The sequence below is a fragment of the Phialemonium atrogriseum genome, assembly GCF_030411735.1.
Source record: "Phialemonium atrogriseum strain 8032-3 unplaced genomic scaffold QBC33scaffold_19, whole genome shotgun sequence".
NCBI lineage: Eukaryota > Fungi > Ascomycota > Sordariomycetes > Cephalothecales > Cephalothecaceae > Phialemonium > Phialemonium atrogriseum.
Genome location: NW_026848156.1, coordinates 305,655 through 329,546, shown reverse-complemented (window position 1 = coordinate 329,546; position 23,892 = coordinate 305,655). Strand labels below are relative to the sequence as shown.

Genomic DNA, 23,892 nt, shown 5'->3' with positions numbered 1-23,892 from the left:
AGGGCAAAGAGGCCGTACGTCTTACCAAAGGTTCACCCAGCAGGGCCTGTTGGAACGTCATCCACGCCCTCCAATCTCTCGTTCTACGTCGCGCAACAATAGGGACACTCACATGCTGCCCGCCCAAAGATTCAACTCCTTTTCGGAGTGCCCCAGGGACGCCTTGTGCCCGACACAGGCGCCGTCCAGTAGCCGCCGACTCTTCCTGGCCTGCCAAACCTACATGACGAAGCCAGATGTGTGAAGACCACCCGGAAGTTGACATTAGGAACCTCTGCCTCCGCAGGAACCAAAAAAAAGAGGTGGTCGGGGGGTCCCGGATCGGACAATTGCGGGACTATCGAACCCCGGCAGATGTAGGATCCCGAGATTAGCCCGGAACACATTCACATAGGCGAACTACCCCGTCAACAAAACATACTATGTAAGCCGGGTCCCCGAAAGTGACTAGCCCACGGATCTTCCGACGTTCGCCTGCCTTGGCCGATTTGTGTGGGGGGTGCAATTGTGCGCCATGGTTAGGGGCGAGCGATGGTGCAGGGGAGTTCGGCGTGGTGGGATGATCCAGCACGACGGCTGCTCTACGCGGCGTTTCCGGCTTCGAGTTCCACTACAGCCCGACTTCGTTTGGCGTCGAGCTGGCGGGCAAGGAAAGGCCGATAGTCCGACGGCCTGTGGGCGAAGTTTACCGCCGCCAAGTTTCTGGTTCTGTCCAAGCGTCATTGATCCGCGTCCGAGAGCTTGCCGTCCATAGCCGGAGCGGAGACCGATCTTGATGTACGTAGTACAGCGCAATCACGAAGCGTATTGGGGATGGAGTTGCTGGGTGGTTTAGATTGGGCTACGCTCGAGCCGTCCGATGCCGTGAACGTTTCGGAACGCTTTCGCAGTTACGGAGAGCGGGTCGGGTGAGCGCTGCGTATCGAGGCATTGTAGGCAGCCCATAGTAGCTTCAGGGAGTGATTTGATGGTCGCGCAAAGGCGCTCGGGAAAATCGAGGGACGAGTGCGATTCGGGCTGATCTTCTGCTGTTTCTATCGGGTCTTCGGCGTCGCGATGAAACAGAGGTTATGGGTGGAGTCTGTGATACCCACTCAACTTGGCAGCTTCGCGTACGCATCAAGAGGATCGAACCAACATCAACACGCAGCCATGCGAACGGGGAAAAGGGAAAGAAAAGGATGCCAGGCTTCCGACCACCAAGAATTAGCGCGTGTCGCGTCGAGTAAGCGGTGTTGATCCGTCGAATGAGGAAAGAGCTTTTCCAAACCAAAATGGTGGGGAGACTGCCAAGAGATAAGCTATCTGGCAGGGGTTTGAATTCTGTTGTGTGAATGAATGAGAAATCACGGAATCTCAGCGAGATCGGAGAGATCGGCCACGCCCGAATCGAACGAAATTCTGAAGCGACCTGCAGCAATCAGCCGATGTAACCACGAAAGCACGGACATGGCATGTTGGGCATTGGGGAACAGCTGTTGTTCCGTGAGTGTATGTACATGTTGAAATATCCTTATCTTGGTTGGTTTTATAGCGTTGGGGCACCGGAAGCGAAGGAAAAAAAAGAAGAAAAAAAGAAGGAAAGGGTAAAGGTAAGTACAGGAATGAAACTGAAGAAAATGAAACAATAGAACTCGAGAATGCGTTAAAAAATTTTTAAAAAAAAAATAAACTCTTGACAGAAGGTTATCTGCATGGTTCGGTTCCCCAGCCTGAGGCTTCGCGCCATCTCGCATTAGGGCGCAGGTCGCCCGACAGGAGTTTCCGGATGTGGGAAGGGTGGGGCGCCGAGGGCGTGGATGGGGCAGGAAATGGCATGCTCTCTGCCTGCACTAAGCAAGAAACTCCGAGTCGGAGCTTGGTCTCTGGCTTGTGGTTGGCTGGAGGGCCCCCTAGCTTCACTCTCTCCCCCCCCAAGCGAAGCTTGTGAAAATTCGGGGGAACATATCTCTCGTTCATCCTCTCCCTCCCAGGACTTCCACCCTTCTTCTTTCTCCAGCCCGACCTGTATCCCCCCAACCTACCAACTACTGCCAATTCTCCTCCATCGATCTGTGCCTTACGATTCCGAACGCCCGACAGCCATTCTCGCCCAGTGCCTGCCTGTCCAGACCAGCAATCGACGTGAGGAGAATCGGCCGTAGTTGACTGAATTGGGACGACGGACCAGACATCGGAGACTCGAACACCTCATCATTCCAAACATTAACACAAATCGCAACCATGTTCGCTACCAAGGTCCTCCGCCAGGCTGCCCAGCAGGCTGAGCGCACTCCCTCCATCCGGTTCATTGGGAGGCGGATTATCCCTGGTATGTGTCTTGCCCGAGAAGCCCGAGAAGCCCGGTTGCATGTATCAAAGCTAACACGGTCTGGAAAATAAGCCTCTGTTGACCACACACCGCACCCTCACCCTGCCTCCCCAACCAACTCTCTTCCCGCCTCCTTCACCCAGCGCTCCTCGCACACGTCTTTCAGCTCCTACCGGGACCATGCCCAGCAGTTTGGCCCCCTCCGCAAGACCATCAAGGGCGACGCCGCGGGCGTCGGCGGCATTTCCGGGTCCGAGCTGGGCGCCATTTTGCCGCCCAAGGGTGTCTTCTTCGACCGGAATGAGCTGCCAGCACGCTTCCGCCGCGCCCCCCTCACCGCAGCCGAGATTGAGCTGGTCGAGACTGGTGGCGCTGCAGCTTTTGCTTGAACGCAAAGCGGGCATGAAACTTATATACACAACGATCATTCATGATGGGCCAGGATGACAGCTAAGCTGTCCCGCCCTCTTCACTATTGTATGGACCATGGGGGCTGCGATTTCTGGATGGAGGGCCTGGGAATGATACCAGCGAGAACGACGCACGCCAGCATGTACGATCAACCAGCGGGGCCATGACAAAACGGCACAGCGGGAGGTATTGGGCTTGGAGAGATGTGTTTACACTGGTGCTGCATTGCAGGCGTACCTTTTGCGAGTTTTGGGAGTGGAAGGCAAGCCTTTTTCGTTTCCGTGTCCTGGAGACAAGCCGGCGGCAGCTCCTGCGCTGGGTACCGAAGAGAGGGACCGGGGCTTGCCCCGAAAGCTTCCGGCTTGCGCGGACGAAAGTCTGCACGCTCCTTCCTAGTTGATAGGGCGAATCAAACCTCTTTTAACGAGCCCAGGTACCCCTCCCAAGAAGGTCTTGCAGACAACTCCGCGGTTGACTTGTCTGTTCCTGCCCGAGATGATTTGAGTTACACGTGAAATGACGATTCTGGATGAATCGAATGCTACTAGATGCAGGTGATGCGCAACAAATCCCTGTGAATACCCATCGACGTTCCATCAAATGCCTGGATACCAAGCTGACCTCGCCGAATCTGTTGAACGATTGCGAAGCCAAGACTTACTCCGCTGCTAGCCAATAATATAATTGCTTCGTTACGTTTTCGTAAATTAACATGTGGAGAGAGGCACGGGCAGTCTGGCTGTGGAATACTAGCCCCACACCTATACCTCGTGGCCAATCAGATAGGCGTCAGCAGCTCCATTTAAATTCTATCCCGAGTGACCTCAGCGACTGGGAAAAAAAAACGAACTGATCACACCACTTGGAGCTTCGCGCACGGCGTACAAACTTCACCGACAAGCCTTCATGATGTCTTTACCATGCATCTCGACATCCTAGACACCGTTCTCGTCTCGCAAAAGGATCCCTCCACGCTCGCCCCGGGCACCACAACCGAGGGCGAGGGCGGCACGACTAAGAGGCCGCAGCCCAACATGAAGGACGCCGCCGCAGATGCCGACGCCGAGGCGAAGTGCCCTGTCGACCACAACGCGCGGGAGACATGGCTCGCCCAAGCTAGAGCTGCCGCCGCGGCGGCGGGCGACGGTCAAGGCACATCCTCGTCGTCCCCGCCATCTGGTCCGGATGCGCGGCCAGCGGGCTGCCCCTCGTCTTCCTCTGGCAGCACCAATGCCGTGTCCCAGTCGACTTGGAAGAGCTGGGGCATACCCTTCTTCTCGCGCCCCTCGTCGGAAGCAACTCCCGCAGCCGCACATCAACAACAGGACCAAGGACAACGACAAATCCCCTCCTTCCCCCCGACAACCGACGCAACCCCCACCCTCGACACAACCCGACAAGTAAGCTCCATACCACGAGCCAGCACCCCCTCGCCCAACTCCTCTCGCCCCGCCAACAACGAATCCGAGACGGACGCCGACCCCGCGACCGGCAACTGGGTGTACCCGTCGGAGCGGCAGTTTTTCGACGCGATGCGCCGCAAGGCCTTGGCGGCCGCCGACAACACGACGACGACAACAACAACCGCCGCGGTGGCGCCGCCCCGCCCCGCCGACATGCGCACGGTGGTGCCGATCCACAACGCCGTCAACGAGCGGGCGTGGGCCGAGATACGGGCGTGGGAGGCGCCGCACGTGGCCGGGACGGCGTGCGCGGCCGTGGGGCCGCGGCTGCACAGCTTCGCAGGCGTCAAGGGGCGCATGACGCCGCGGGCGAGGGTGAACACGCTGCTCGGGTATACGGCGCCGTTTGACAGGCATGACTGGGTTGTTGATCGGTGCGGGACGAGGGTTGACTATGTTATTGATTTCTATGCGGGGAGGGGGGATGGAAAGGGCGGGGTCGGGGGGGACGGGAAGGTTAACTTCTATCTTGATGTGCGGCCCAAGCTGAATAGCTGGGAGGGCGTCAAGATGAGGGCTATGAGGGGGCTTGGGCTTGTTTGATGGGCTGTGGGACTGTAATATTAGCTGTTTAAAAGCCACCGGTGGGATACATTATATGGGCGTTTCTCCAATCAAAACAAAAGGGTGGTGGTCATGGGCAAGATAAGAGAAGAAAATGAACAAGGGGCTGGGAGAAGGGCAGAATACCGCATAGCGCGCGGCATCTCCTATCTTCTATATTTGTGGTATCTCGCCTCTAGTGTACAAACAAGCAATGGAAGGTCATCAAAACACCCCCGTAAAAGCCAGCCAGCCAGCCGGGCAAAATGTTCCGTAACCCCTGCCCTGTAGTTTCCCCTCCCCAGATCTAACGCCGGGCCAAAACAAGCACCTCAGTCGTGCTTGACCTCCTGAACTCCCTGGAGCGATGGGAAATGTGCGGGGTCCTTCTCCGACACCGCGGGGACTGGAGGAGAGACGGAGTATCAGCATAGGGTATCTTCTTTATTGCAATGCAAATTCGGCCGTGGATAAAAGGAGAATAAGGGAATTCGTCAAAGCTCATGGAAATCGTGAGAAAAATGCATGGATTGGGGGGGTGGGTGCATGTGAGAGAGAGGTGCTCAACACGAGCAAGAAAAAGAGGTCGTTTTCTAATCACATGCCCTTCTTGCCCTCGCCCACGCGGACGCGGACCGGGCTCCGCGTCTCGAGGGCGTTGGTCTCGAGGTCCCAACCGGCGGCGGTCAGGGCGGCGAAGATGGTGTCCTTCTGGTCGGCGGACACGTAGCCGCGCGGCATCTCGCTCTCGTAGTGGCTCTCGAGGCCGTCCTTGAGGGCCGACTCGAAGTGGTAGGCGTGGTTGACGGCGTCGAACCAGGCGGCGAGCGGGTTGGCGGGCCCCTCCTTGAGGGCGATGCGCATGCAGAAGTCGCCCCCGCGGTGCCAGACGCCGAGGAAGTAGCCCGGCGTCTCGAACAGGTAGCGGTGGTAACCCCGCGGCGACCAGCCCCGGACGTCGCCGTAGCTGGCGAAGGAGCACACGCCCGTGAAGTCGCCCGTCTTGCTGGACAGGCGGCCGCGGCCGTGCAGCATGATGCTCTCGCGGCGGCAGACCTCGTGCGGGGTCAGTATGGTGCCGTGCTCGAGCCACTCGCGGAAGACGATAGTGGCGCGCTGGCGGTTGAGGGTGCGCATCTTCACACTACGAACCGCGCGGTAGTTCATCGTCAGGTGGACGGCGACAAGGAACATCATCAACATCCAGACCGTGTGCCTGTCGTCGACCATCTTGACGATCAGGGTGCCCGTCAGCATGCCCAGCAGGCTGACGACCGTCTCCTGCGAGGCCTCCTTGGCGTTGAGTTCGGCGAGGTTGCTGTTGGTGGCGAAGTGCACAGACAGGCTGGCCTTGCTGGCGTTGGCGGCCACGCCGCAGAGCGAGCGCAGAATGCTGGCCGAGACCATGACGCCGAGCTTGGGGAAGTAAGGGAGCGCCGGCGTGAGGAGGTCCAGGAACTGGGCGCAGTCGTTGAAGATGTCGGCCAGGAAGCGGTAGAATTTGCACTCGGGCTCGATCGCCTGGCCCATGCGGTGGGCGAAGAGGATCGTCGCCATCCGCGAGAAGGTGTCCTGGATGATCTTGAGGATCATGGCTCCAGTCGGGGACGCGCTGTCGCTCCCGACCCCGAGGCCCTCGAGGACCGCCCGGTTGGCCAGGAGCGAGGCGATAGACGACGAGAAGGCCTGGAGTGAGTCATATGTCTGGTAGGCGAGGTAGTCGTCCGTGACGCTGTGGGGGAATCCAGCTGGGAGGAATGCGTAGAAGATGGCCTTTGCCAGTGGCACCTTGGTTTTCTCCTACACGGCAGTCAGCTCTGTCAACTGATGACAGGGCTCATCTGATCTCATTCATCCCTAGGAATGATGTACTGTATTGATGGAACCGGAGACTGAACTGAGAACAGAAGGTTTGGAAGCGCCGTGACGCAATGGCAAGCTTCAAAAGGCGAGGCGGGGAGTGAATGCAACGTACTATCTTCAGCTTCTCTTTATCCGAGTCGGCATACGTGCATTGCACGTTGCCGGCTTGGTCGATGTCATAAATAGCCTTACTCATGGCCGCGACATCATCAGTGCTGTGATATTTCCTTTTTCCTGTTTCTTTTTTTTTTTTTTTTCGGGTTGCCAAAGTGAAACAAACGACGGACTTGAGAGGAAAATTGGGAGGTTTGGTGCGCAGAAAAGAAACGCGCCGATGGGTGATAGAGAGGACGAGATACGTAGATTAGCAGTGAATGAGGCTCTGGTGTGGGCAATATGATCGGCGTCACAACAAGCCTTAATTGGCTCTAGGCACAAGGCTTAGGTGTCCCCCAATCAGCGCCCTTCGTGCCTGGCTGAAATGGCATTCATTAGTCAGGCAATCCCAAACTTCAACAATCACCAGATATTCGCAGGCGGGCAGGGAGACATTGTATGGACACATTGTATGGATACAAAGGTCATTGGCATACCAATCATTTTTTATCTTCATATACCATATATAGGCATATATAGCATATAGCATTAAGCATATATGTGCTACTTCTCAACAGCCTCATCGCTTGACAGGAGTCCCATCCTCAGCAACCAGGAATTCGTCCGTCTTCATTGGACCCTCTCCCACACCAGTCATGATGACCCTTCCCACCCCATTCTTGAGCAGGTCAGAGACACCCGCGTCCAAGGTCATGCTCGGCTTCAGGCCCTGGATAACGGGGGCCTTCCAGCCATCCATATCCCCCAATACGTGATAGAATGTCCCTATTACCGCCTCGGTGTCCTGCTCCAGGTAGTACACAACAGCATTCGGCCCTGCATCGAAGGTATACGCCGCCACCGTCCTCCCAGCGTTTGCATTGATGGCCTCCACGGCCCTGATTGCCGCCCGCGACACATCATTCATGTAGAAGATGGGCGGGTACGTGTCGGCGCAGGTGGCGTGGAACGAGTTCGAATCGCGCATGGTGACCTCGGCGAAGGCGGCAAAGTCGCGGTCCCGGATCGCCGCCTCCATGGCGTCCATGTGGCGCGGCACGACGGCGGCGACCCTCTCGGCGAACAGGCCCGACGTGCCGACCGTCTGCTGCATGCCGCTGGACGAGCTGACGCCCTTCCTGGCCGCCGACACGACGAGCACCAGCGCCCGCATCTCGGGCCAGTGCGCCGCCGGCGCCACCTGCTCGGCCAGCGAGTCGGACCCGTCGGCCGCGGAGCCCGCCCGCCACGCCACGTAGCCGCCGAACAGGCTGCGGCACGCCGACCCGGAGCCCTGCCGGGCGATGCGGCTCAGCTCGCGGGGCTCGTCGGGGAGGCCGTATAGGTCGGCAACGGCGCGCACGAGAGCCGCGAACCCGGCCGCCGACGACGCCAGCCCCGCCGCCGTGGGGAAGTTGTTCTCCGACACCAGCCGTAGGGACAGCTGCGAGAGCTTGGGGAGGTTCGGGTCAGCGGCCTCGAGGGCCGCCCGTCGAGACCGAAGTGCCCGGAAGCAGGCCTGCGTGCGTGCGCCGGACACGTCCGAGGGCTCGCCGTTGATGACGAGGGAGTCGCCCTCCGACGAGGGGAAGGCCGCGGAGCATGAGGCTGTCGTCAGGGTGCGGAGGTCGGATTGGGAGAGCGTCACGCTGAGGGAGCTGTTGGTCGGGAGGTTGAGCTTGGGGTCGCGCTTACCCCAGTATCTGGAGGTTGGAGGGAGGGAAACTGTCAGCTTCGGTCGGGAGCAGATGCGAGAGGGGCACCCAGGGGGACGCTGCCATACTTTACCACGGCGATGTTCACGGGAGCGGTGGTGCTTGCCCGGTAGACTTTGTTGTCGGATGCCGCCATTGTTGCGTTCGGTAATTCCTTTCCCAAATCAAATTTACAAATTTTAGAGCTCCAGGCCACAAAGGGAGACGGCAGAGAAGTCGAGGAAGATAATCCTCGGCCTCTTCCCAACGATGGCGGTCAAGTATTTGGCGGGGCAGAGCAGAGGTTGAAATTGGGCGTGAAATTCGAGGGGTCTCGGCCCTACCACCAAATAGGATTAGTGCGAGCTGCGTTCCCCGCCAGTTTGGGCGGCAGCTATCAACCACCAAAACCACATCACCAATCCACTGCGGCTCGGCAGGACTACCACTTCATGTCACGCATGGGTCAAGTCAAGCATGGAGTCAAGTAAAAACGGTTTTGAGTGGTTTTTTTAATTTGTGTATGCCACTCATGATTATTCCTTTCTGTGAGGAATGTCCGCAGGGTATCGACCTGATGTACGGAATATGCAAGCCCAAAATGCCCGGGGTATAATAATGTTGATGTATGCCAATAATGCCCCAGCACCAAACAATGAACCCAAAATGCCCAAAACGCCCAAAAAGTCTAAAAAGAGCCAAAAGTCTTGGATCCCCAAATCAAATCCTCGGCCAATCATCGAAACATCGTGACTTCTCCCCAGTCATCGATAACCGACGTCTTCGAAGTGTTGATCTTGCAATCCGTGCCGGTGGCATTCATTCCGGATGACGCCTGGCCGTGACAAAGCTGCCCGCGATGGTGAGCAGGTCATTCAGCGAGACGCCCAGCTGCGCCTCAAAGGCATGGAGCGGCCCTTGCTCCTCGAGGACCTGGTCCCGCTGACGCCGCAGCGCCGCGACCCGCTCCCGTCGTCGCTGCCGAGCGAGTTCTCGTAGCCGGCGCACGTTCTCTCTGAGGATGGTATCGCAGTCGTCGTCCCACTGCCCCTCCAAGATACGCGTAGCCGCGGCCGCCTCTTCATCGTAGATGGTGAAATCGGGAATCCGGCGCCGGAATATTGCCGGGCCAAGGCCGGGCTCGTTCTCCGGGCTGGTGTTGCGGGACCGGGGCCGGTCCGAGTCGTCACCGAGTCTGTACCCGGTGAGGGGGAGGGGTGTACCGGGCACACGATTATCGGCCCGGGTGGTTGGTGCCAGGGGCAATCTCGGCGGTGGCCTGTTAACTCGGACCGCCGGCGCAGGGCGGCGAAGCCCCGAGTCTGATATCCTGGCTGGCAACAACCAGGATGGCAGGCGGGGTTCCTGCCGCCCGTTATGGATGGCCGCGGTGGCAGTGGCCGTTGCGGAGTGGAAGAGAGGCTCCTGGGAGGAGGGCTGGTTGATAGTGGAAGGCATCCCTGAGGTTGGGGGGTTCTCTGTGCCTTTTTTTATTGTGTGTGTGGGTGTGTGTGTGTGTGTGTGTGAGAGAGAGAGAGAGAGAGAGAGAGAGAGAGAGAGAGAGAGTCGCTATTAAGCGTATAGTGGTAAGCGTATGGGTGGCTGGATAGCTGAGTTGGACCTAGAGCTTTAGATGAGAGCCAGAGGTAGAGCTGATAGTTGTTGCTGAAGCTCTATCATGGCAATGTAGCAGTCCAGAGTCTGTGTGTCCAGAAAAATGTTGTAAGGGGGAGAGAGAAAGATGGGATGGGAGGAGAGAGGGCAGGTATTTATATTTTGACGAGAGGCAAAACTTGGTGATAAACTTCACAGAGAAGAGTCAATAGAGGAGATATCGGGAGCTTGATGCGTTACAGTTCCCGACATATGTCCTCATGACTCAAATAAATACTTTTCGTTTCGAAGTACACGGATTCTTCAAGTTCTGAGCAGGAGAATTTCTCCGTGGTGAGCAATTTGATTTGCACAGATCGCTATTACACTTCTCGTGTTTCTCCCACCTCTTCAAAAGATGTAGGTAGAGCGAGCAACTGCTTGGCCGCGATATCTCCTTGCCCTTGACAGCCTCCCTCTAGAACAGAAGGGCATTCGACATGTTTAGAGGGAGATATTTCTTCCATGTCAGCTGATGTGATCACCCCTACTCCAGCCTGCACATCTGCTCCAGCCGCATAGCTGCTCCTGCCGCACAGCTGCTCCTGCTGCACAGCTGCTCCTGCTTCCACAGCTGTTCCTGCTTCCACATGGAAGCAGAATGACAGAACAAATTAACATTTGCTGATTCACAGCAGCCCACAAAGCCTAAATTGAACCTAGTTTCTGGGAAAACCTTGTTCGTCCCTCGCATCTCCATGTCTGGCTGCCTGGGTCGCAACGCCCAGGTAATTACATAACATATAACATGTACATGTACATACCTGCATTCCTAGAGCCTCGGGGAATCTGCAAGAGGAGCATCGAATCATCACTTTTCGCAGTGAAATTACCTACACAGATCACACACTGACCAATTTAAACTAGGGACAAGGTTCGCAAACTTTTTAAAAAGGAGGCCACTGGAACTTGCTACAATTCTGACAACACTGCAGCCGCGTACCTCCCTCTGAACACGACAGGATAGAGTTTGGCGCGGGAGATGTGAGCGTTTTTAGATGAATTTTTATCGACATCCACCCGTCGGCGCCACACCGCGCTGTTCCTTCTCACGCCACGATCGTTCACCGAGGTCAGTAAAAGCCAGACAACTTAACGTGATGGGGTGCCCGTGAAGCAGGCTCAAGAGGGCGTAGTTGTCGACCCAGGTCTTGTCCAATGGGTTTCCAGTTATGATGAACGTACGAGCCCGAAATTTGATCAGGGGCCCCTTGACAGGATGTGCAATCTTTGTGCTCCGGGACACGAGTCTGGGTCAAACTCGACCATTAATGGCCAGCCGTCGAGCCCGCCGTATCACGTATCTACCCTACACGTAACTGGTCTTAGTCAGGCCAGATACTCCGGGGGGAGACTCGGCGTTTGTTTAAACGATCGCCGACAAAGCCGGACTCGAGAAACCAGATACGAAGGCCGTGGCAGGGATGACGTGGTCTCCCGCTTCGTCGTCGGCTGCTTGGCCTAGTATACAGAAGAAAATATCGTACCTAATGAAATAATCTTTGTAGACCAAAATCCACAAATATGTGGCCCATGTTTTTTTCTTGCGCCGAATCTCTTCCGGTTTTGTTGCCCCCCCTTTCTTCTGCCCCTTTCTTCTGCCCCTTTTCTCGCCCCTTTTCGGCTGTTTTGTCCCCCTTTTCGGCCCCACTTTTAATCGGATCCCATTTTGGACCACATCCATACGAGTGAGTATAACCTTAAGAAGGCTGATTTTTAAATACCATTCCCTGGAAGAGGGAAGATTGCTATGGAGCACAGGGATCTTGTGAGAGAAGAGACTAGCAGATTCCATGTGTCATCGGCCACCGAGGGCGCAATTTCGTATAGCAACCACTGACTCGCTGACGAAGGCCTCTGGCCTGTGGTTCATACGAGATGCTGCCCGTGTCCGTCGAGGTCACAAAACTGCGACGATAGTTTGACAAAAGTGATTGTCTACCTAGGGGTTAGGTGTGTGTACGTATGTACCAGCTAGAGAGCCTCGCAAACTTAGTCGGGTACTATGTAGTCCTGACCCGAGATAAATCTCATCTCCCTGTCTCCCGTCATAAACAAACAAATTCCCAACACCTGCGCCGAACACAAGATGTAAAAGGAGGGAAAGGAAAAAAAGAAAGAAAAATAACAGACACCAAACACATCGCGCCATCAACATGCCTAGCATAGGAAACCGCTCAACTACTCCGAGCGAGCCACCGACCGCGCCGAAGAATCCGCCCCGCCCGACGATGGAGAGGTCGCCGACCCGCCGACCACCGAAACGTCGGCGTCGCTATCAGCCGAATCCGCCTGCTTGTCGCCACCTTCGGTCCTCGACTGGACGATGGCTTCCGCAATCTCTTCACAGACTAGTTCCCAGGCACCGTTAGCAGCAAACACAGAAAAGAGTCCGGGGAAAGAAAAACTCACGCAAACCAATACTCCTCGCCCCCAAAATCTTCATGACAGCCACATCCCTCCCGGCAGCAGCCCAGATCCACGACCGCACCTCCACGGCGGCGAGCGAGTCGACGCCCAGCTCGGCCACCGCGCTGTCCGGGCCCACGCCCCCCGGGGGCAGGCGAAGCATCCCCTCAAGCCGCCTCGCCATCGCGGTCGTCAGCGCCGCCGCCGCCTCCCGCGCCGTCGGCGCCGCGTCGAGGAGCTGCCGCACCGCGCCCGGGGCGCCGTTTTCCGCTCCCGCGGCGGCGGCGCCGTTGCCATCTCCATTGTCGGCATTTTCGTCGTCTTCGCGCGTGTAGTGCGAGAAGCGCGGGTCGCGGTGCCAGTGCAGCGGGCTGGGGTCGTCGACGCGGTAGCGGCGCAGGCCCGTGGTGATGTCCTCGACGGCGCCCGCCGCAGCCGAGTGCGTGTTTGGCCGGCCAGCCACGACGGCCTCGAGGAACATGTGGTGGATGTCGCGCTCCGACACGGGCGGGTATCCCTCGCGCTCGAGGCCCGTGTACAGCTCGTCGCGCTCGCGGTGCAGGAACCCGAGGCCGTAGATCACGCCTATGTTGAGCGCCGAGCCGGGGAGGCCGCGGCGGCGGCGGGAGGTGGCTAGGCCGTTCATGTACTGCGGGTTTGTCAGTCTCTGTTGGTCCGGGGGGTGGGGAAACTTTTGGGTGTTATGAGGGGAGGGAGAAGGAGATGCTCACCATATTGGCGGCCGCGTAATTAGACTGCCCCGCGTGGCCTCCGACGGCGGCAAACGACGAGGTCATGATGAAGAACTCCATGTCGGGGGAGTCGAACGCCTCGTCCAGGTTGCGCGACCCGGCTGTCTTGGGTCGCATGACGCGGCCGAGGGTGTCGAGCGTCATCTGCGCAAACACCCTGTCCTCGAGGACCATGGCGCCGTTGACAACCCCCGCCACCGGCGGCATCGTCTCGGCCAGCGCGTCGCGGAACCGCAGCACGTCCTCGCGGCTCGTCACGTCTAGGGCCTCGATGCGCACGTCGACCCCGCGCCGACCGAGCTCGTCCCGCCACCGCGGCGTCCGGTTCGGGTTGCGGCTGGCTAGCACGATGTGGCGGGCGCCGTGGTCGGCTAGCAGTCTGCACAGGCTGTGGCCCAGGTCGCGCGTCAGACCAGCGAGGACGTACGTCTTGTACGGCCGGAAGAGCTGGGTCTCGACTAGCGGCTTGATCACGTGCTGTACGTTTCGCTCCTTCCTCCAGTCGAGCACCTGGAACGGCTGCGTCGGCTGGGTGGCGTCTAGCAAGTCGGGGACGGCGAGGAGGGGCAGGCTCGGCAGCGAGCTTCCCGATGATGCCGTCGTCCTCTGCAGCGCCAGGTTGATGCCGAGCTCCCAGATGTGCTCGACGCCCGACGCGTCCTCAAGCGTGTTGAGGTGGTCCGAGGTGAGGAGCGAGTACCGCGAGTGGTATTCGCAGTTGTCCGGCAGCGAGTCTACGAGCAGCTCGGATAGCCTGCTGCCCTCGGGCAGGAAGTCGAAGACGTAGGCTCCGTCAGGGGGAAACAGCGCCCTGATCTCCCGGCTCGACGAGTTCGGATGCAGCAGGTGGGTTCGTGGGTCACCTCCTGCGCGCTTGCCACCATCCACCACGCAGATGCGGAGGGTTGACCCCTGGCTGGAGAGGACCTCTTCGGCGCACTCGAGGAACAGCTCGTCCGGTTCGATAAGCAGGACGGATTTGTCGCGCAGGTTCTCCGCAATCGTCAGACTCGTCAGGTATCTCAATAGTAGGCCGAGGAAGCCCGGGTAGTCCGGCGAAGCGATGGTCTTCGCGCAAGCCGCTGGAACGGCAACAATCGACGAATTGGACTTTGACAGGACGGCCAGAGTCTCTCCAGTGTCGACATTGCGCCCGACGCAGATGTGGGCAGAGTACGCCCAGCCTAGATTGAGGACGTCCACCGAGCTGTAGTCGACCTGGACGGTAGCCCTCTCCGCAACGGCCTCGTGGAGGCGTGGGTCGACGGGGTCGAGCCTGGCATCATAGCGCGCCGAGCCGTCTCCGGACTGGGACGAGGCAATCTCGACGGGGCGCTCTAGGGTATTCACTGTCTCCGAAACCACTCTCCGCGAGGCGTTGACACGGTTGTTTGCATCAGTCCACGGTAGGACGCGCGGGACGAGTCGGCTGCCGCCTTGGATGTGGACCTCCGGCTCGTGAGACCAGAGAACGGCTCCGTCCTTGGCTTGCACGGCGACGTCACCGCTCGTAGCTAGGCGAGCAAATTCGTCGCAGATGACGCCCGACGAGTCGCCCAGGGACTCGAGATCCAGCATCCGCAGGACGAGGCTGGGGGTCTCCGCCAGCATTGTCCGGGCGAAGCCGAAGGAGGCTGCGTGCTCTGGATTGTCGAATCTTGCCCCGCAGGTGATCCAGAGGATGGTCATCTCCGGCTTGATCAGAGATTTCAGTATCTCTAGCCTGCTTTCCGTCATCTCAGACAAGACGGGCTCATCCAAGTCGTTGAGGAAGATCGCGGCGCTGAAGGACGCCAATTCCGTCTGGTCGATATCGTCCAGGGTCTGTGCTACAGTGATATCGGCGCAGCGAGACGAGAGTCGCTGGCAAGTCTCGGTTGCTATCCGGGCAGTCTCTTCGTGCTTGCCGCCTACAATCAGGAGGCGACTTGTAAACTCTGCGCCGCCAGGATACGCCAGAGGCTGCAGGGCGTGTTGTTTCAGCTCGGACTCGGCCTGCCGGACGATGAGAGAGAAGCCGGGCGGGAAGCTCTGGTACGAATTCTTCATGGCGTGGCCGAACCCGCACTCGTCGAGGACGTCAGGCCAGTCCGGCGGCGTGAACATGTCCTCCGGGTCGGGCCTGAAGCCCGCGCACCTCCGAATACGTTCCTTGAGGCTGCTCCGCGAGACGTGGACCAGCACGAGGAAGCCGCCGGCCTTCATTCTCTGCCTCAGCTTCTTAAGCATGGCGCGGGTGTTCTGGCTCTTGGCCACCAGCGACGTGGAGACGAGAGCGAGGTCGTACTGCGGGCTCTGCACATGGTCTTCCTCGAGCTTGTCGTCGAGATCTGCTTCGTCTAGGATGATCTTCTTGCGCTGGGCATCAAGCATCGGAAGGCGGTCGACCAGGGCCTTCTCCGCTGCGGACCCCACCGTGTAGGACAGGAAGGAATTCTTCAGAGCCGAAAGAATAGGCCTCGTGAGACCCAGCTCTGGGTCGGTCAATCCCAGGATGTTCATCCTCGGATACCGATGCGCGACCTGCTTGGCAACGCGGGAGATGTGACTCTGCAGCCCGACGAGCTGGTGCGCCTCTTCGATCAATGTCGGGAGCATGCCTGGAAGGGCATCGGGCAGGTTCTCTCCAAGGGAACGGACAAACTCCAGGGTGGCGGCGTACGGCGAGTCTTGGATGAAGATGTCGAGCACTTCGGACGTATCCCCAGGCCAGCGACCGCCCGATTTAACTGGCCGCAATGAGTGCAGGGGATCGCGGGAGAATGAAGACAACTGAGGTGAAGGTGGGGGTGAATGGTTTGATTGGCGCGATGCCTTGTCAAGGTAAAACGACGCGACCCTCTCACAGCTTTCGACCAGCATGGGGCTGGGAGCACTGAGGTCCAGAACCTGTGCGGAGATAATCTCGTCCTCGGGGTCGACGTCCATCACCGTCGTCAGGTAAAGCTCGTAGTCGTTCTCGGGCTTGGTCGCGGCGAAAGAGGCCACAATTAGCCCCTCGACCTGGATCTCCATCTCGCCGGCCTCGTTGAAGATGCACATATCCCCGGAAAAGTTGGCAGCAGAGTCCTTCGTCAAGGGCTTGAAGTTGGTCAAGTGAGCTTCAACGTTGAGCACAGCATCATCATTGGGCTTCGAATCGCAGATGGCCAGGTTGAACCTGACTCGCTCGATGGACTTGGGGAGGAACGAAGTCCACAGGGCCCTGTTAACTACTTGTTAGCAACTACGACGGCAAGTTATTGTGGTGAAACAGAAACCTACCCGTCACCTGGAGACGACAACGTCGCAAAAGCGGACTGGAAACAAGAGTCGAGCGTCGCGGGGCTGATGCTCAGCTGTGTCGTGTCCTGCACGTGGCGCTTCTTCAGCACCGCCGAGGAGAAGTTGAACCGCCGGTCAATAGTCTCAATCGCCCTGAACGGACCCGAGTAGTCGAGCCCAATCTCGGACATCATATGGTAGAACCCGTCCGTGCTGACCGTCAAGGTCTCCACCGGATCCGGGGCTCGTGAGGGAAGTGCCTGTGGAGCAGGCTCCCCTAGGACAATCCGCAGTCGGCCCGCAAAGTTCTGCTTCATGGGCGAGTTGCCGTCGGCATAGGCGGACGTGATAGTAAACAAGGCCTCGATGGACTGCTGCGGACCCCTCTGGTGAGGAGCTTGCACAATAGACAGGGAGAAGAGGACCTCGACGCCCTCGGACTCGGGCTCGATGACGATGCCGCTCATGAATTCCATGTCTTCCAGCTCGACCACCGAGGCGGCGCGGCCGGCTAGCACCACCCTCGCCGCATCTAGAGCCATGACGCAATAGGCCGATGCGGGCAGCAAGGCTTGGCCTTGGAACCTGTGATGCGCGATCCACGGGACCTTGTCCAGCCTGAGGATGTTGCGCCACCGGAGCTCGTACTGGTTGTCGTCCCTCGTCCGGATACCGAGCAGCTCGTGCGGCGCATGGGTTCTGAAGTGGTATTGTCGGGAGATCCTCGACTCCTTGTAGTGCACCTGGGAGTGGTCCCAGGGATATGACGGCAAGCCCTCGAGTGGACCGGACCCCGACGAGCCCTGAATATAGTTCTGGAGTAGAATTGAGCTTGGTCCAAGGTGCGTCCACATCATGCCCAGGAAGTCAGAGAAGGCATGCCCATCCTCCTTTTTCCTGTCTAGCAGTCCCGAATAAGGCACGATCCGCCCATCGCTTGTCGCCTTCATTGTCTGCGTAGCTGGGCCCTTCAGTGCCGGGTGGGGTCCGACCTCGATGGCGAAGTCGAAGGGGCCACATTCAGTGAGAGCGGTCGTGACTGCTTCGTGGAAGAGGACAGGCCGGACCATGTTATCCTTCCAGTACGACGCCCCAAGCTCCTTGTAGCCGGGCTCGCCGGCTCCGTAGACGCTGGACACCCAGATGGTGCCGTTGCCCTTCTTCATGGGCGACACCTTGCTGGTCTTGAGGGTCTCGACATACTTCGCTGCCGGATGATCCATATGCGGCGAGTGGTAGGCAGTATCGACCATGAGCATCCTCGCAAACCTTTTCTGCTCGACTAGCTCATCCCTAACCCTGTGAAGAACATCAAGATCACCTGACAGCGTGACGCTCGACGGCGCATTGCTAGCCGCAACACAAATCCGCCCGCCGTACTCCTCCCTAGCGCACAGCTCCGCCGCCTCATGCTTCGACATACCCACAGCGAGCATTCCACCCTTCCGCCCATCCCGGCCGCCGGCCAGGTGCGCGTACATGCCGCGGTAGTACGACACAAGCATCGCGTCCCGCGCCGAGATCCTCCCGGCCGCATACGCGGCGCCGATCTCGCCCGACGAGTGGCCCACCACGGCGTGGAACCCGACCCCGACGCTGCGCAGCAGGTCCACCAGCCCGATCTGCACCGCCGTACACAGCGGCTGCGCCACGGCCGCCGCGTCGACTCCCCCCGCCTCGTCGTCAGCAGCAGCCAGGATCAGGCGCTCGAGCGTCCACGGCGGAGGGTGCGGGCAGCTCTGTAGAGTCGCGTCGAGGGACCGGATGGCGTCGCGGTACACGCCGCCAGGGAGTAGCAGCAGGCCCCGCGACATGGTCGCCCACTGCGCGCCCTGGCCCGTGAAGATGCCGAGGATCCGCGCGCGGGCCTCGTCGGCGGTGCGCGAGCGGGAGCGGATCCCGAGGGCCGGGGCCTGGCGCGCCTTGTCGAGGAGCGAGTCGAGGTTTTGTGCCAGCTCGGCGGTCGAGGATCCCGACACGGCGACCTTGAAGGGCAGGGCTGTGCGGTGGGCGTAGGCGTGCCAGGCTAGCTTGTCGTGCGGGAGGGAGTCGTCCCGGGCGAGGAGGTCGCGGTAGGACTGCGCGACGGCGAATAGTGACTTCTGAGAGTTGGCGGATAGAAGCAGGGGCAGGGCGATTGGCGGGCCGTCTGGTTCGCTGCGGATGGTTTGGATTCTCGGGGTCAGCGACAGGGTCGGACTGAACGCCCTTGCGACGGCATTGTGAATGTCCGGGTTGTACTGCTCGACGATGGCGTGCGAGTTCGTTCCGCCGAACCCGAACGAGTTGACGCTCGCGCGCCGCGGCTGCCCGCCCTGCGGTGCCGGCCAGGGCAGGACCTCGGTGGCGATGCGGAGGTTGGAGTAGAACGGCTCCACGCTGGGGTTCAGCCTCTGAAGGTGGAGGTTCGGCGGCACGGCGCCGTGGCGCATGGCCTGTACCACCTTGAGCACCCCGGCCAATCCGGCTGCGCCCTCGGTGTGGCCAATCACCGTCTTGACGGATCCGACGAGAAGCGGCGGCTCTGATTCGGCAGCAACTTCGGATGAATCGGTGTCGTCTTGGCGCCCGGTGGATCCCTCGACCGTCGGTTTGGTCTGGCTCTCAATGGCCGCCGATTGGGTTGCATACTGGCCAAAGAAGGCGTCTTCGATGGCGGCGGCCTCCCTCGGGTCGCCGGCATGGGTTCCCGTCCCATGTGCCTCGAAATACTGACACCTGTCTTCCTGATTCCTCGAATCAAGCCCCGTCTTCCGATAGGTATCCCTGATCAGGCGGGCCTGGGCCTCGGGGTTGGGCATGGTGATGCCCTTGGTGCGACCGTCGGAATTGACGCCCGTCTCGCGAATGATGCCCTCGATGCGGTCACCGTCGGCCAGGGCGCGGCTCAGGGGCTTGAGGAGCAGGGCGGCGACGCCCTCGCCGCGGGCGTAGCCGTCGGCGTCGGCGTCCCACATGCGGCAGTGGCCGGTGGGGCTGAGCATGTGCAGGCTGGACTCGACGATGAACTGCTCGGGCGTGATCATCAGGTTGGCGCCCGTGACGCACGCCATGACCGACTCGCCGGACCGGAGGCTCAGCACGGCCTGGTGGAGGGCGACGAGGCTCGAGGAGCAGGCCGTGTCGATGGTCATGGACGGCCCGTTGAAGTTGAAGAAGTACGAGATGCGGTTGGAGATGATGGAGCGGGCATTGCCGGTCGCGTAGTATTGGCTGGCCGTGATGTCGTCTCGCTGCGAGAGGGTGTCGTAGTCGGCCGTCATGATACCGGCGAAGACGGCCACGTTCTCGCCGGCATATTGCTGCAGGGTGTAGCCGGCAGACTCGAGCGCTTCGTAGACGACCTCCAGGAGCATCCGCTGCTGGGGGTCGACAGCCTCGGCCTCCTTGGGTGTAATATTGAAGAAGGCCGCGTCAAATACGCGGTGGTCTTGATCCAGCCAGTAGGCCTTGGGTGAGTTGGTTGTTCCATGATACTCGCCGTCTGGGTGGTAGAAACCCTCGATGTTGAACCGCTCCGGGGGCACTTTTCTTGAGAGGTCTGTTGGGTCTTGGAGGAGACTCCACAGCTCCGAGGGAGAGGATACGCTTCCTGTGAAGCGACAGCTGCTACCAACGATGGCAATCGGCTCTGCGGTTGGTTGTTTGTAGGACATGGTCACATCGTCTTCATAAGACGCCAGTGATACATGTGAGAGGGGCTGTGGTATTTGAAGAAGTAACAACACACTTATTGGTGGGAAAAGAGAGGCAAAGAGTGATGGGATGGAAGTATCTCCAAAGTCTACCAAGATGATGATTATGATGATGCAGAGACTGTGACAAGCAGAAAAAAGGCAAGAAGAAAGACTCGGGTGTGTTTTAAGAGGCGAGCCTGACCGCCTTGTTTTGTTGGTGAATGGGATGGATGGCCTTTTCCGGGTGGTGGTGACATGATATGCACAGTACACAAAGCAAAGCACCCGGCCCCTTATTCACCAGCAGACTGCCGAGCCTCAACCTAAGAAAGAAGGGGGAGGGGGGGTGGGAAGGTTCGGAATTCCGTACCTACATGACGGGCTAGCCGGGGGCCCAGGGCCTAGTCCTCCTGCTCTGATAACGCCCACGGCCCGACTCCGAGTGGTTCACCCGACCTTGCAACAGTCCACACGGCGGCTTGGCCATATGTATTCACCTTGATAGAGCCCTAGCCTTCGGGTCGGTGCACAAACTGGGTGCCTGAGGTGTCTTGCCTCAACATCAGGAAGGTCGAAGGACAGTGAATTCTTGGCGGGGGAGACGCAATTCACTGGTAAACTTGGCCATAGTCAGTGGTTAGACATGTGATAGGTTATGTGGTGTATGGTTGACCAACTTGGGATTTCTACAGAAACGGACGGCTAAAGTTGCCAAATGCCAGACCAATACCCACTGCCCTTCCACTACCCTTCCACTTCCCTCCCACTCCCACTCCCACCCCCACCCTACCCATCAGTGTGACTGGCTCTCTCTCATGGAGCCGAGGACATTTCAGCCAGCCTCACCCTAGTCTTGTCCAACTCCAGGCCAATGAGTTTTTCCTTGGCCATTATCTCGCAAAGTGAAACCTCTACCGCTCCCGAGAACATCGATGATTGGCTCGTGCTGCCCGGCTCTGGCGTGGAAACTGGGGTCGGGAGCCACGAACCGAGGGACGAGGCCGCTGTTCGGAGTTTGGAGAGGAACTCCTCGGCCAGCCGGATGGTCAATTCCATCTGGAGAGACGGGGAAGGGGGCACTTGGAATGACCCGACCGAGACATCTGGCAGCTTGCACAACCGCAAGACTTGGTTGGGTCCAGACAGTGATATCTCTGTTTGGACATTTTGAAACACCTTCTGGTACAGGTCGAGCAACCTGACGTAGACGGACAGGATCAGCAAGCCAGTTCCGGGGTCTAGTAGCGGTGCGGAGGATTCCCGCTGGAGAGGCGCGCCGTCCTTGTGAGAAGCGTCGACGTCCTCTCCTGACATTTGTATCTCATCCAGGCTTTGGACTAGACGCCTCGAGAGCTTGAACATGGACTCGATCGGGAAGCCATTATTTGACTCCCGTTCATCATCCTGGCCCGCGTGGATGTAGTAGACGTCTGTGTCGCCTTCCGACGCGAGGAAGGAGGGAACTGAAGCAGCGAGGTGCCAGAGGTCGGAGCTGATATCTGACAGCTGGGCCAGGAATTCGCCCTGCAAACTCATAACCCTCGAAGACGAGTGCCGAAGCACGATCCGACGGCGTCTTTGCGGAGTCTGGGCCGAAGGTGGCTCCTCCCGGGTGGGGGCGGAAAGTTTCTGTTGTGGCGAGGAAAATTGTCGGCGGTACAGGTATTGGTCGGGAAAGGGTGAAACCTCCTTAGCCTGGACCACATGGCCGTGGGCGGAAGATATATCCGCCACCGAGTCAGTGCAACCGTTCGACGAGGGGGGAAGGTGGTGGCCCCAGGGGGAGGGCATGTTCGCAAGGTTTCTCGGGTTGCTCAGGTTGCCCCCATTCTGGAGCGAGTAGGGGATGCCACTGCTATTTGGACGCGGGGTGAAGATGCTGCTGCCATCATCGCCATCAAATGCAAACTGAAAGCCGACGATCTCCAGCATGTGATCCACAGAGGGGTCGGTCGCATGAGGAGCCATTGGACTATTGTCGAGTGCACACTCGTGTGGTAACACTCGCTGACCCCTCGCCATGTCTTGAGCACCACCATCAGTCATGGATCTGCACCAATGGGTTTGTTCTCAGCACGTACCGAACTCCGAACTCGACCCTGTACGCCGCCGCTTGGTGGGCCTTGTCGCATCCTGCGAATCTTCAGGTGAATGCTGCTGCTTCCTTCGATATCTCAGCGAAGGGCTGGACTTGCATTCGGTCCGGAGTCTGACGCATCTCTCACAGGCCTCGTCCCCGTTGCGCTTGCAACTAAGTTTCTGTGCATGGCAGCGGTTACAAGCTCGTCGAATAGGCCCATCTGCCATCCTGGATCCCTTGTTATGGCCGTCCGGAGGAATAATTCCATGGAGGGCGAGGAGCGAGACGCACGTTCGGAGTAGGCGTTCGGCGGTTGAGTTGACGACACGCCGAGTGGATTCCCTCGCTGTCCAGTCCAAATCAAATGACCGAGGTGGCTAGAAGCTCCAAGGAAAGACAGAAGCAGAAGAAGAGTGGGAAGATGGTCGGGCGGCATCCATCCATCGCCCCAGAAATAGCGACAAGTTGCGCCGATGGGTTGCCCATACATGCAGTAGGCGTGGAGTAAACCCACCCTGAGCCGACTAGCCCATTGGCGAGTCACAATGGCGTGGCACGCTATTCCTTCCACTTGGAGACTGACGGATATCTTACCGGCTGAAAAGGGGGGGGGGGGGGGGGTGGGTGGCGAGCTGCGTGGTGGGTGGGAGCCATGCCCACCCCTCTCGGCTAACCTGCAGCATCCGGAAGCTTTCCCAAGACATGCGAACCCGAGTAAGATCTGACCGATAACGCAGGTGGATGACCAATGCAGAAAGGGTAGCCGGCGCTTGACGCACTAAAATCCCAGAGATACGGTAGACGTCATATAAGATGCAGCAGGACGGGGCAGGCAATGGTTTCCCAATGGAGAGGTTGGCTGGCCGCAAACGCGCAGTCATGGTGCTGCAGAGGACGTAGCCCCGCCGGAACGTCCGCAGAACCGACTGGATGCCGGCCCACTGAGACGATCGGTGATGTAAATATGGAATGTGCTGAGTCCCCAAGTCCCTCCACGGTGCGGGGGTCAGCGCCTATTCCATGTGCTTGTGACCACCCAGATGGACGCATTTGAACACAGCTTGGGGTCTTATAGGGTCATATATCATGACATCGATATGCAATATAAGGCAGGGAAGCAGCAGAGAGCAGCCAATCCAAGGGCGAGACCTTGCACACCTTGATGGGGGTGGCCGCTCTCCAGCGCGGCGGTGTTGACCTTCTCGGAGCACATTGTCGGAACAGGGAAGCATTGTCTGCGAGAGCGGCCGACGGCAGCCAATCTTCAGCGGAGGGGGCTTGCGGAAGCCATGCCGGATACGCCTCGTGTGCATGGCACTATACCAAGGTCAGATGGAGGGGAGACGCGTGGGAACGAATAGGGCCAGCCCGCATGGTTATCTGCCTCCTTCTAATGATAGACTAGAGGTACCTTGGGGAGCCACGCGGTTTGCAAACTATTTGGCATGGGACGGAAATTGGTTGGATCCCCTGACGCACTTCTGCAGCGTTGAACCGGCGTCCTGGAAACGAATGATGCCGCGAGCAATACAACAGTGATACCATGCTTGCAGAAAAAGGACCAACTTCGGTCGACAGTGGGAGTGGGGGCATCGGGGCCAAGACAAATCAGCATCGAGAATTGGATGCTGATTCGGTGCTGAATGGAAGGTGTGTCTCACCCAGAACCAGCTCAG

General features: G+C 58.9%; 7 protein-coding genes across 7 annotated transcripts; 2 read left to right on the top strand and 5 right to left on the bottom strand.

Moving 5' to 3' along the window:
- The first annotated feature begins 2,175 nt into the window (after window positions 1–2,175).
- Window positions 2,176–2,832, top strand: QBC33DRAFT_141836 (uncharacterized protein). The gene is made up of 2 exons (XM_060422116.1): window positions 2,176–2,311; window positions 2,384–2,832. Exons 1-2 carry the CDS (start codon window positions 2,224–2,226, stop codon window positions 2,698–2,700), a joined length of 405 nt encoding a protein of 134 aa, XP_060281688.1. The 5' UTR covers window positions 2,176–2,223; the 3' UTR covers window positions 2,701–2,832.
- Window positions 2,833–3,454: 622 nt separating this feature from the next.
- On the top strand, window positions 3,455–4,911 carry QBC33DRAFT_141860 (cytochrome c/c1 heme-lyase). Its single transcript, XM_060422117.1, has one exon. It carries the CDS (start codon window positions 3,643–3,645, stop codon window positions 4,726–4,728), a length of 1,086 nt encoding a protein of 361 aa, XP_060281687.1. The 5' UTR covers window positions 3,455–3,642; the 3' UTR covers window positions 4,729–4,911.
- On the bottom strand, window positions 4,849–7,122 carry QBC33DRAFT_544386 (DUF647-domain-containing protein). Its single transcript, XM_060428452.1, has 3 exons — window positions 6,704–7,122; window positions 5,334–6,528; window positions 4,849–5,134 (listed from the first exon to the last, which is right to left on the bottom strand). The coding sequence occupies exons 1-3, from the start codon at window positions 6,785–6,787 to the stop codon at window positions 5,061–5,063; spliced, it is 1,353 nt and encodes a 450-aa protein (XP_060281686.1). The 5' UTR covers window positions 6,788–7,122; the 3' UTR covers window positions 4,849–5,060.
- Window positions 7,123–7,126: 4 nt separating this feature from the next.
- QBC33DRAFT_475783 (GHMP kinase) lies at window positions 7,127–8,685 on the bottom strand. Its single transcript, XM_060425246.1, has 2 exons — window positions 8,471–8,685; window positions 7,127–8,390 (listed from the first exon to the last, which is right to left on the bottom strand). Exons 1-2 carry the CDS (start codon window positions 8,536–8,538, stop codon window positions 7,268–7,270), a joined length of 1,191 nt encoding a protein of 396 aa, XP_060281685.1. The 5' UTR covers window positions 8,539–8,685; the 3' UTR covers window positions 7,127–7,267.
- A 515-nt stretch (window positions 8,686–9,200) lies between these two features.
- On the bottom strand, window positions 9,201–9,839 carry QBC33DRAFT_516788 (uncharacterized protein; the record flags this gene model as incomplete). Its single annotated transcript, XM_060426160.1, has 1 exon — window positions 9,201–9,839. One exon carries the CDS (start codon window positions 9,837–9,839, stop codon window positions 9,201–9,203), a length of 639 nt encoding a protein of 212 aa, XP_060281684.1.
- Window positions 9,840–11,975: 2,136 nt separating this feature from the next.
- QBC33DRAFT_475779 (beta-ketoacyl synthase domain-containing protein) lies at window positions 11,976–20,379 on the bottom strand. Its single transcript, XM_060425245.1, has 4 exons — window positions 16,460–20,379; window positions 13,175–16,400; window positions 12,447–13,092; window positions 11,976–12,385 (listed from the first exon to the last, which is right to left on the bottom strand). The coding sequence occupies exons 1-4, from the start codon at window positions 20,113–20,115 to the stop codon at window positions 12,216–12,218; spliced, it is 7,698 nt and encodes a 2,565-aa protein (XP_060281683.1). The 5' UTR covers window positions 20,116–20,379; the 3' UTR covers window positions 11,976–12,215.
- Window positions 20,380–20,915: 536 nt separating this feature from the next.
- Window positions 20,916–22,844, bottom strand: QBC33DRAFT_544372 (uncharacterized protein). Its single transcript, XM_060428451.1, has 2 exons — window positions 22,218–22,844; window positions 20,916–22,160 (listed from the first exon to the last, which is right to left on the bottom strand). Exons 1-2 carry the CDS (start codon window positions 22,441–22,443, stop codon window positions 20,950–20,952), a joined length of 1,437 nt encoding a protein of 478 aa, XP_060281682.1. The 5' UTR covers window positions 22,444–22,844; the 3' UTR covers window positions 20,916–20,949.
- Window positions 22,845–23,892: the final 1,048 nt, after the last annotated feature.

What these genes read in the sequence shown, in the direction of transcription:
- QBC33DRAFT_544386 (XM_060428452.1), bottom strand. Translation starts at nt 6,787, where the DNA reads ATGAGTAAGGCTATTTATGACATCGACCAAGCCGGCAACGTGCAATGC. An exon ending in ATAAAGAGAAGCTGAAGATA is followed by an intron (nt 6,529 to 6,703) that starts GTACGTTGCATT and finishes ACTGCCGTGTAG; the next exon opens with GAGAAAACCAAGGTGCCACT. An exon ending in CGTGGGCGAGGGCAAGAAGG is followed by an intron (nt 5,135 to 5,333) that starts GCATGTGATTAG and finishes TCTCTCCTCCAG; the next exon opens with TCCCCGCGGTGTCGGAGAAG.
- QBC33DRAFT_544372 (XM_060428451.1), bottom strand. Translation starts at nt 22,443, where the DNA reads ATGGCAGATGGGCCTATTCGACGAGCTTGTAACCGCTGCCATGCACAG. An exon ending in AGGGTCGAGTTCGGAGTTCG is followed by an intron (nt 22,161 to 22,217) that starts GTACGTGCTGAG and finishes GTGGTGCTCAAG; the next exon opens with ACATGGCGAGGGGTCAGCGA.
- QBC33DRAFT_141860 (XM_060422117.1), top strand. Translation starts at nt 3,643, where the DNA reads ATGCATCTCGACATCCTAGACACCGTTCTCGTCTCGCAAAAGGATCCC.
- QBC33DRAFT_475783 (XM_060425246.1), bottom strand. Translation starts at nt 8,538, where the DNA reads ATGGCGGCATCCGACAACAAAGTCTACCGGGCAAGCACCACCGCTCCC. An exon ending in GTGAACATCGCCGTGGTAAA is followed by an intron (nt 8,391 to 8,470) that starts GTATGGCAGCGT and finishes TCCAACCTCCAG; the next exon opens with ATACTGGGGTAAGCGCGACC.
- QBC33DRAFT_141836 (XM_060422116.1), top strand. Translation starts at nt 2,224, where the DNA reads ATGTTCGCTACCAAGGTCCTCCGCCAGGCTGCCCAGCAGGCTGAGCGC. An exon ending in TGGGAGGCGGATTATCCCTG is followed by an intron (nt 2,312 to 2,383) that starts GTATGTGTCTTG and finishes CTGGAAAATAAG; the next exon opens with CCTCTGTTGACCACACACCG.
- QBC33DRAFT_475779 (XM_060425245.1), bottom strand. Translation starts at nt 20,115, where the DNA reads ATGTCCTACAAACAACCAACCGCAGAGCCGATTGCCATCGTTGGTAGC. An exon ending in TTGTCGTCTCCAGGTGACGG is followed by an intron (nt 16,401 to 16,459) that starts GTAGGTTTCTGT and finishes AGTAGTTAACAG; the next exon opens with GGCCCTGTGGACTTCGTTCC. An exon ending in ATTACGCGGCCGCCAATATG is followed by an intron (nt 13,093 to 13,174) that starts GTGAGCATCTCC and finishes ACAAACCCGCAG; the next exon opens with TACATGAACGGCCTAGCCAC.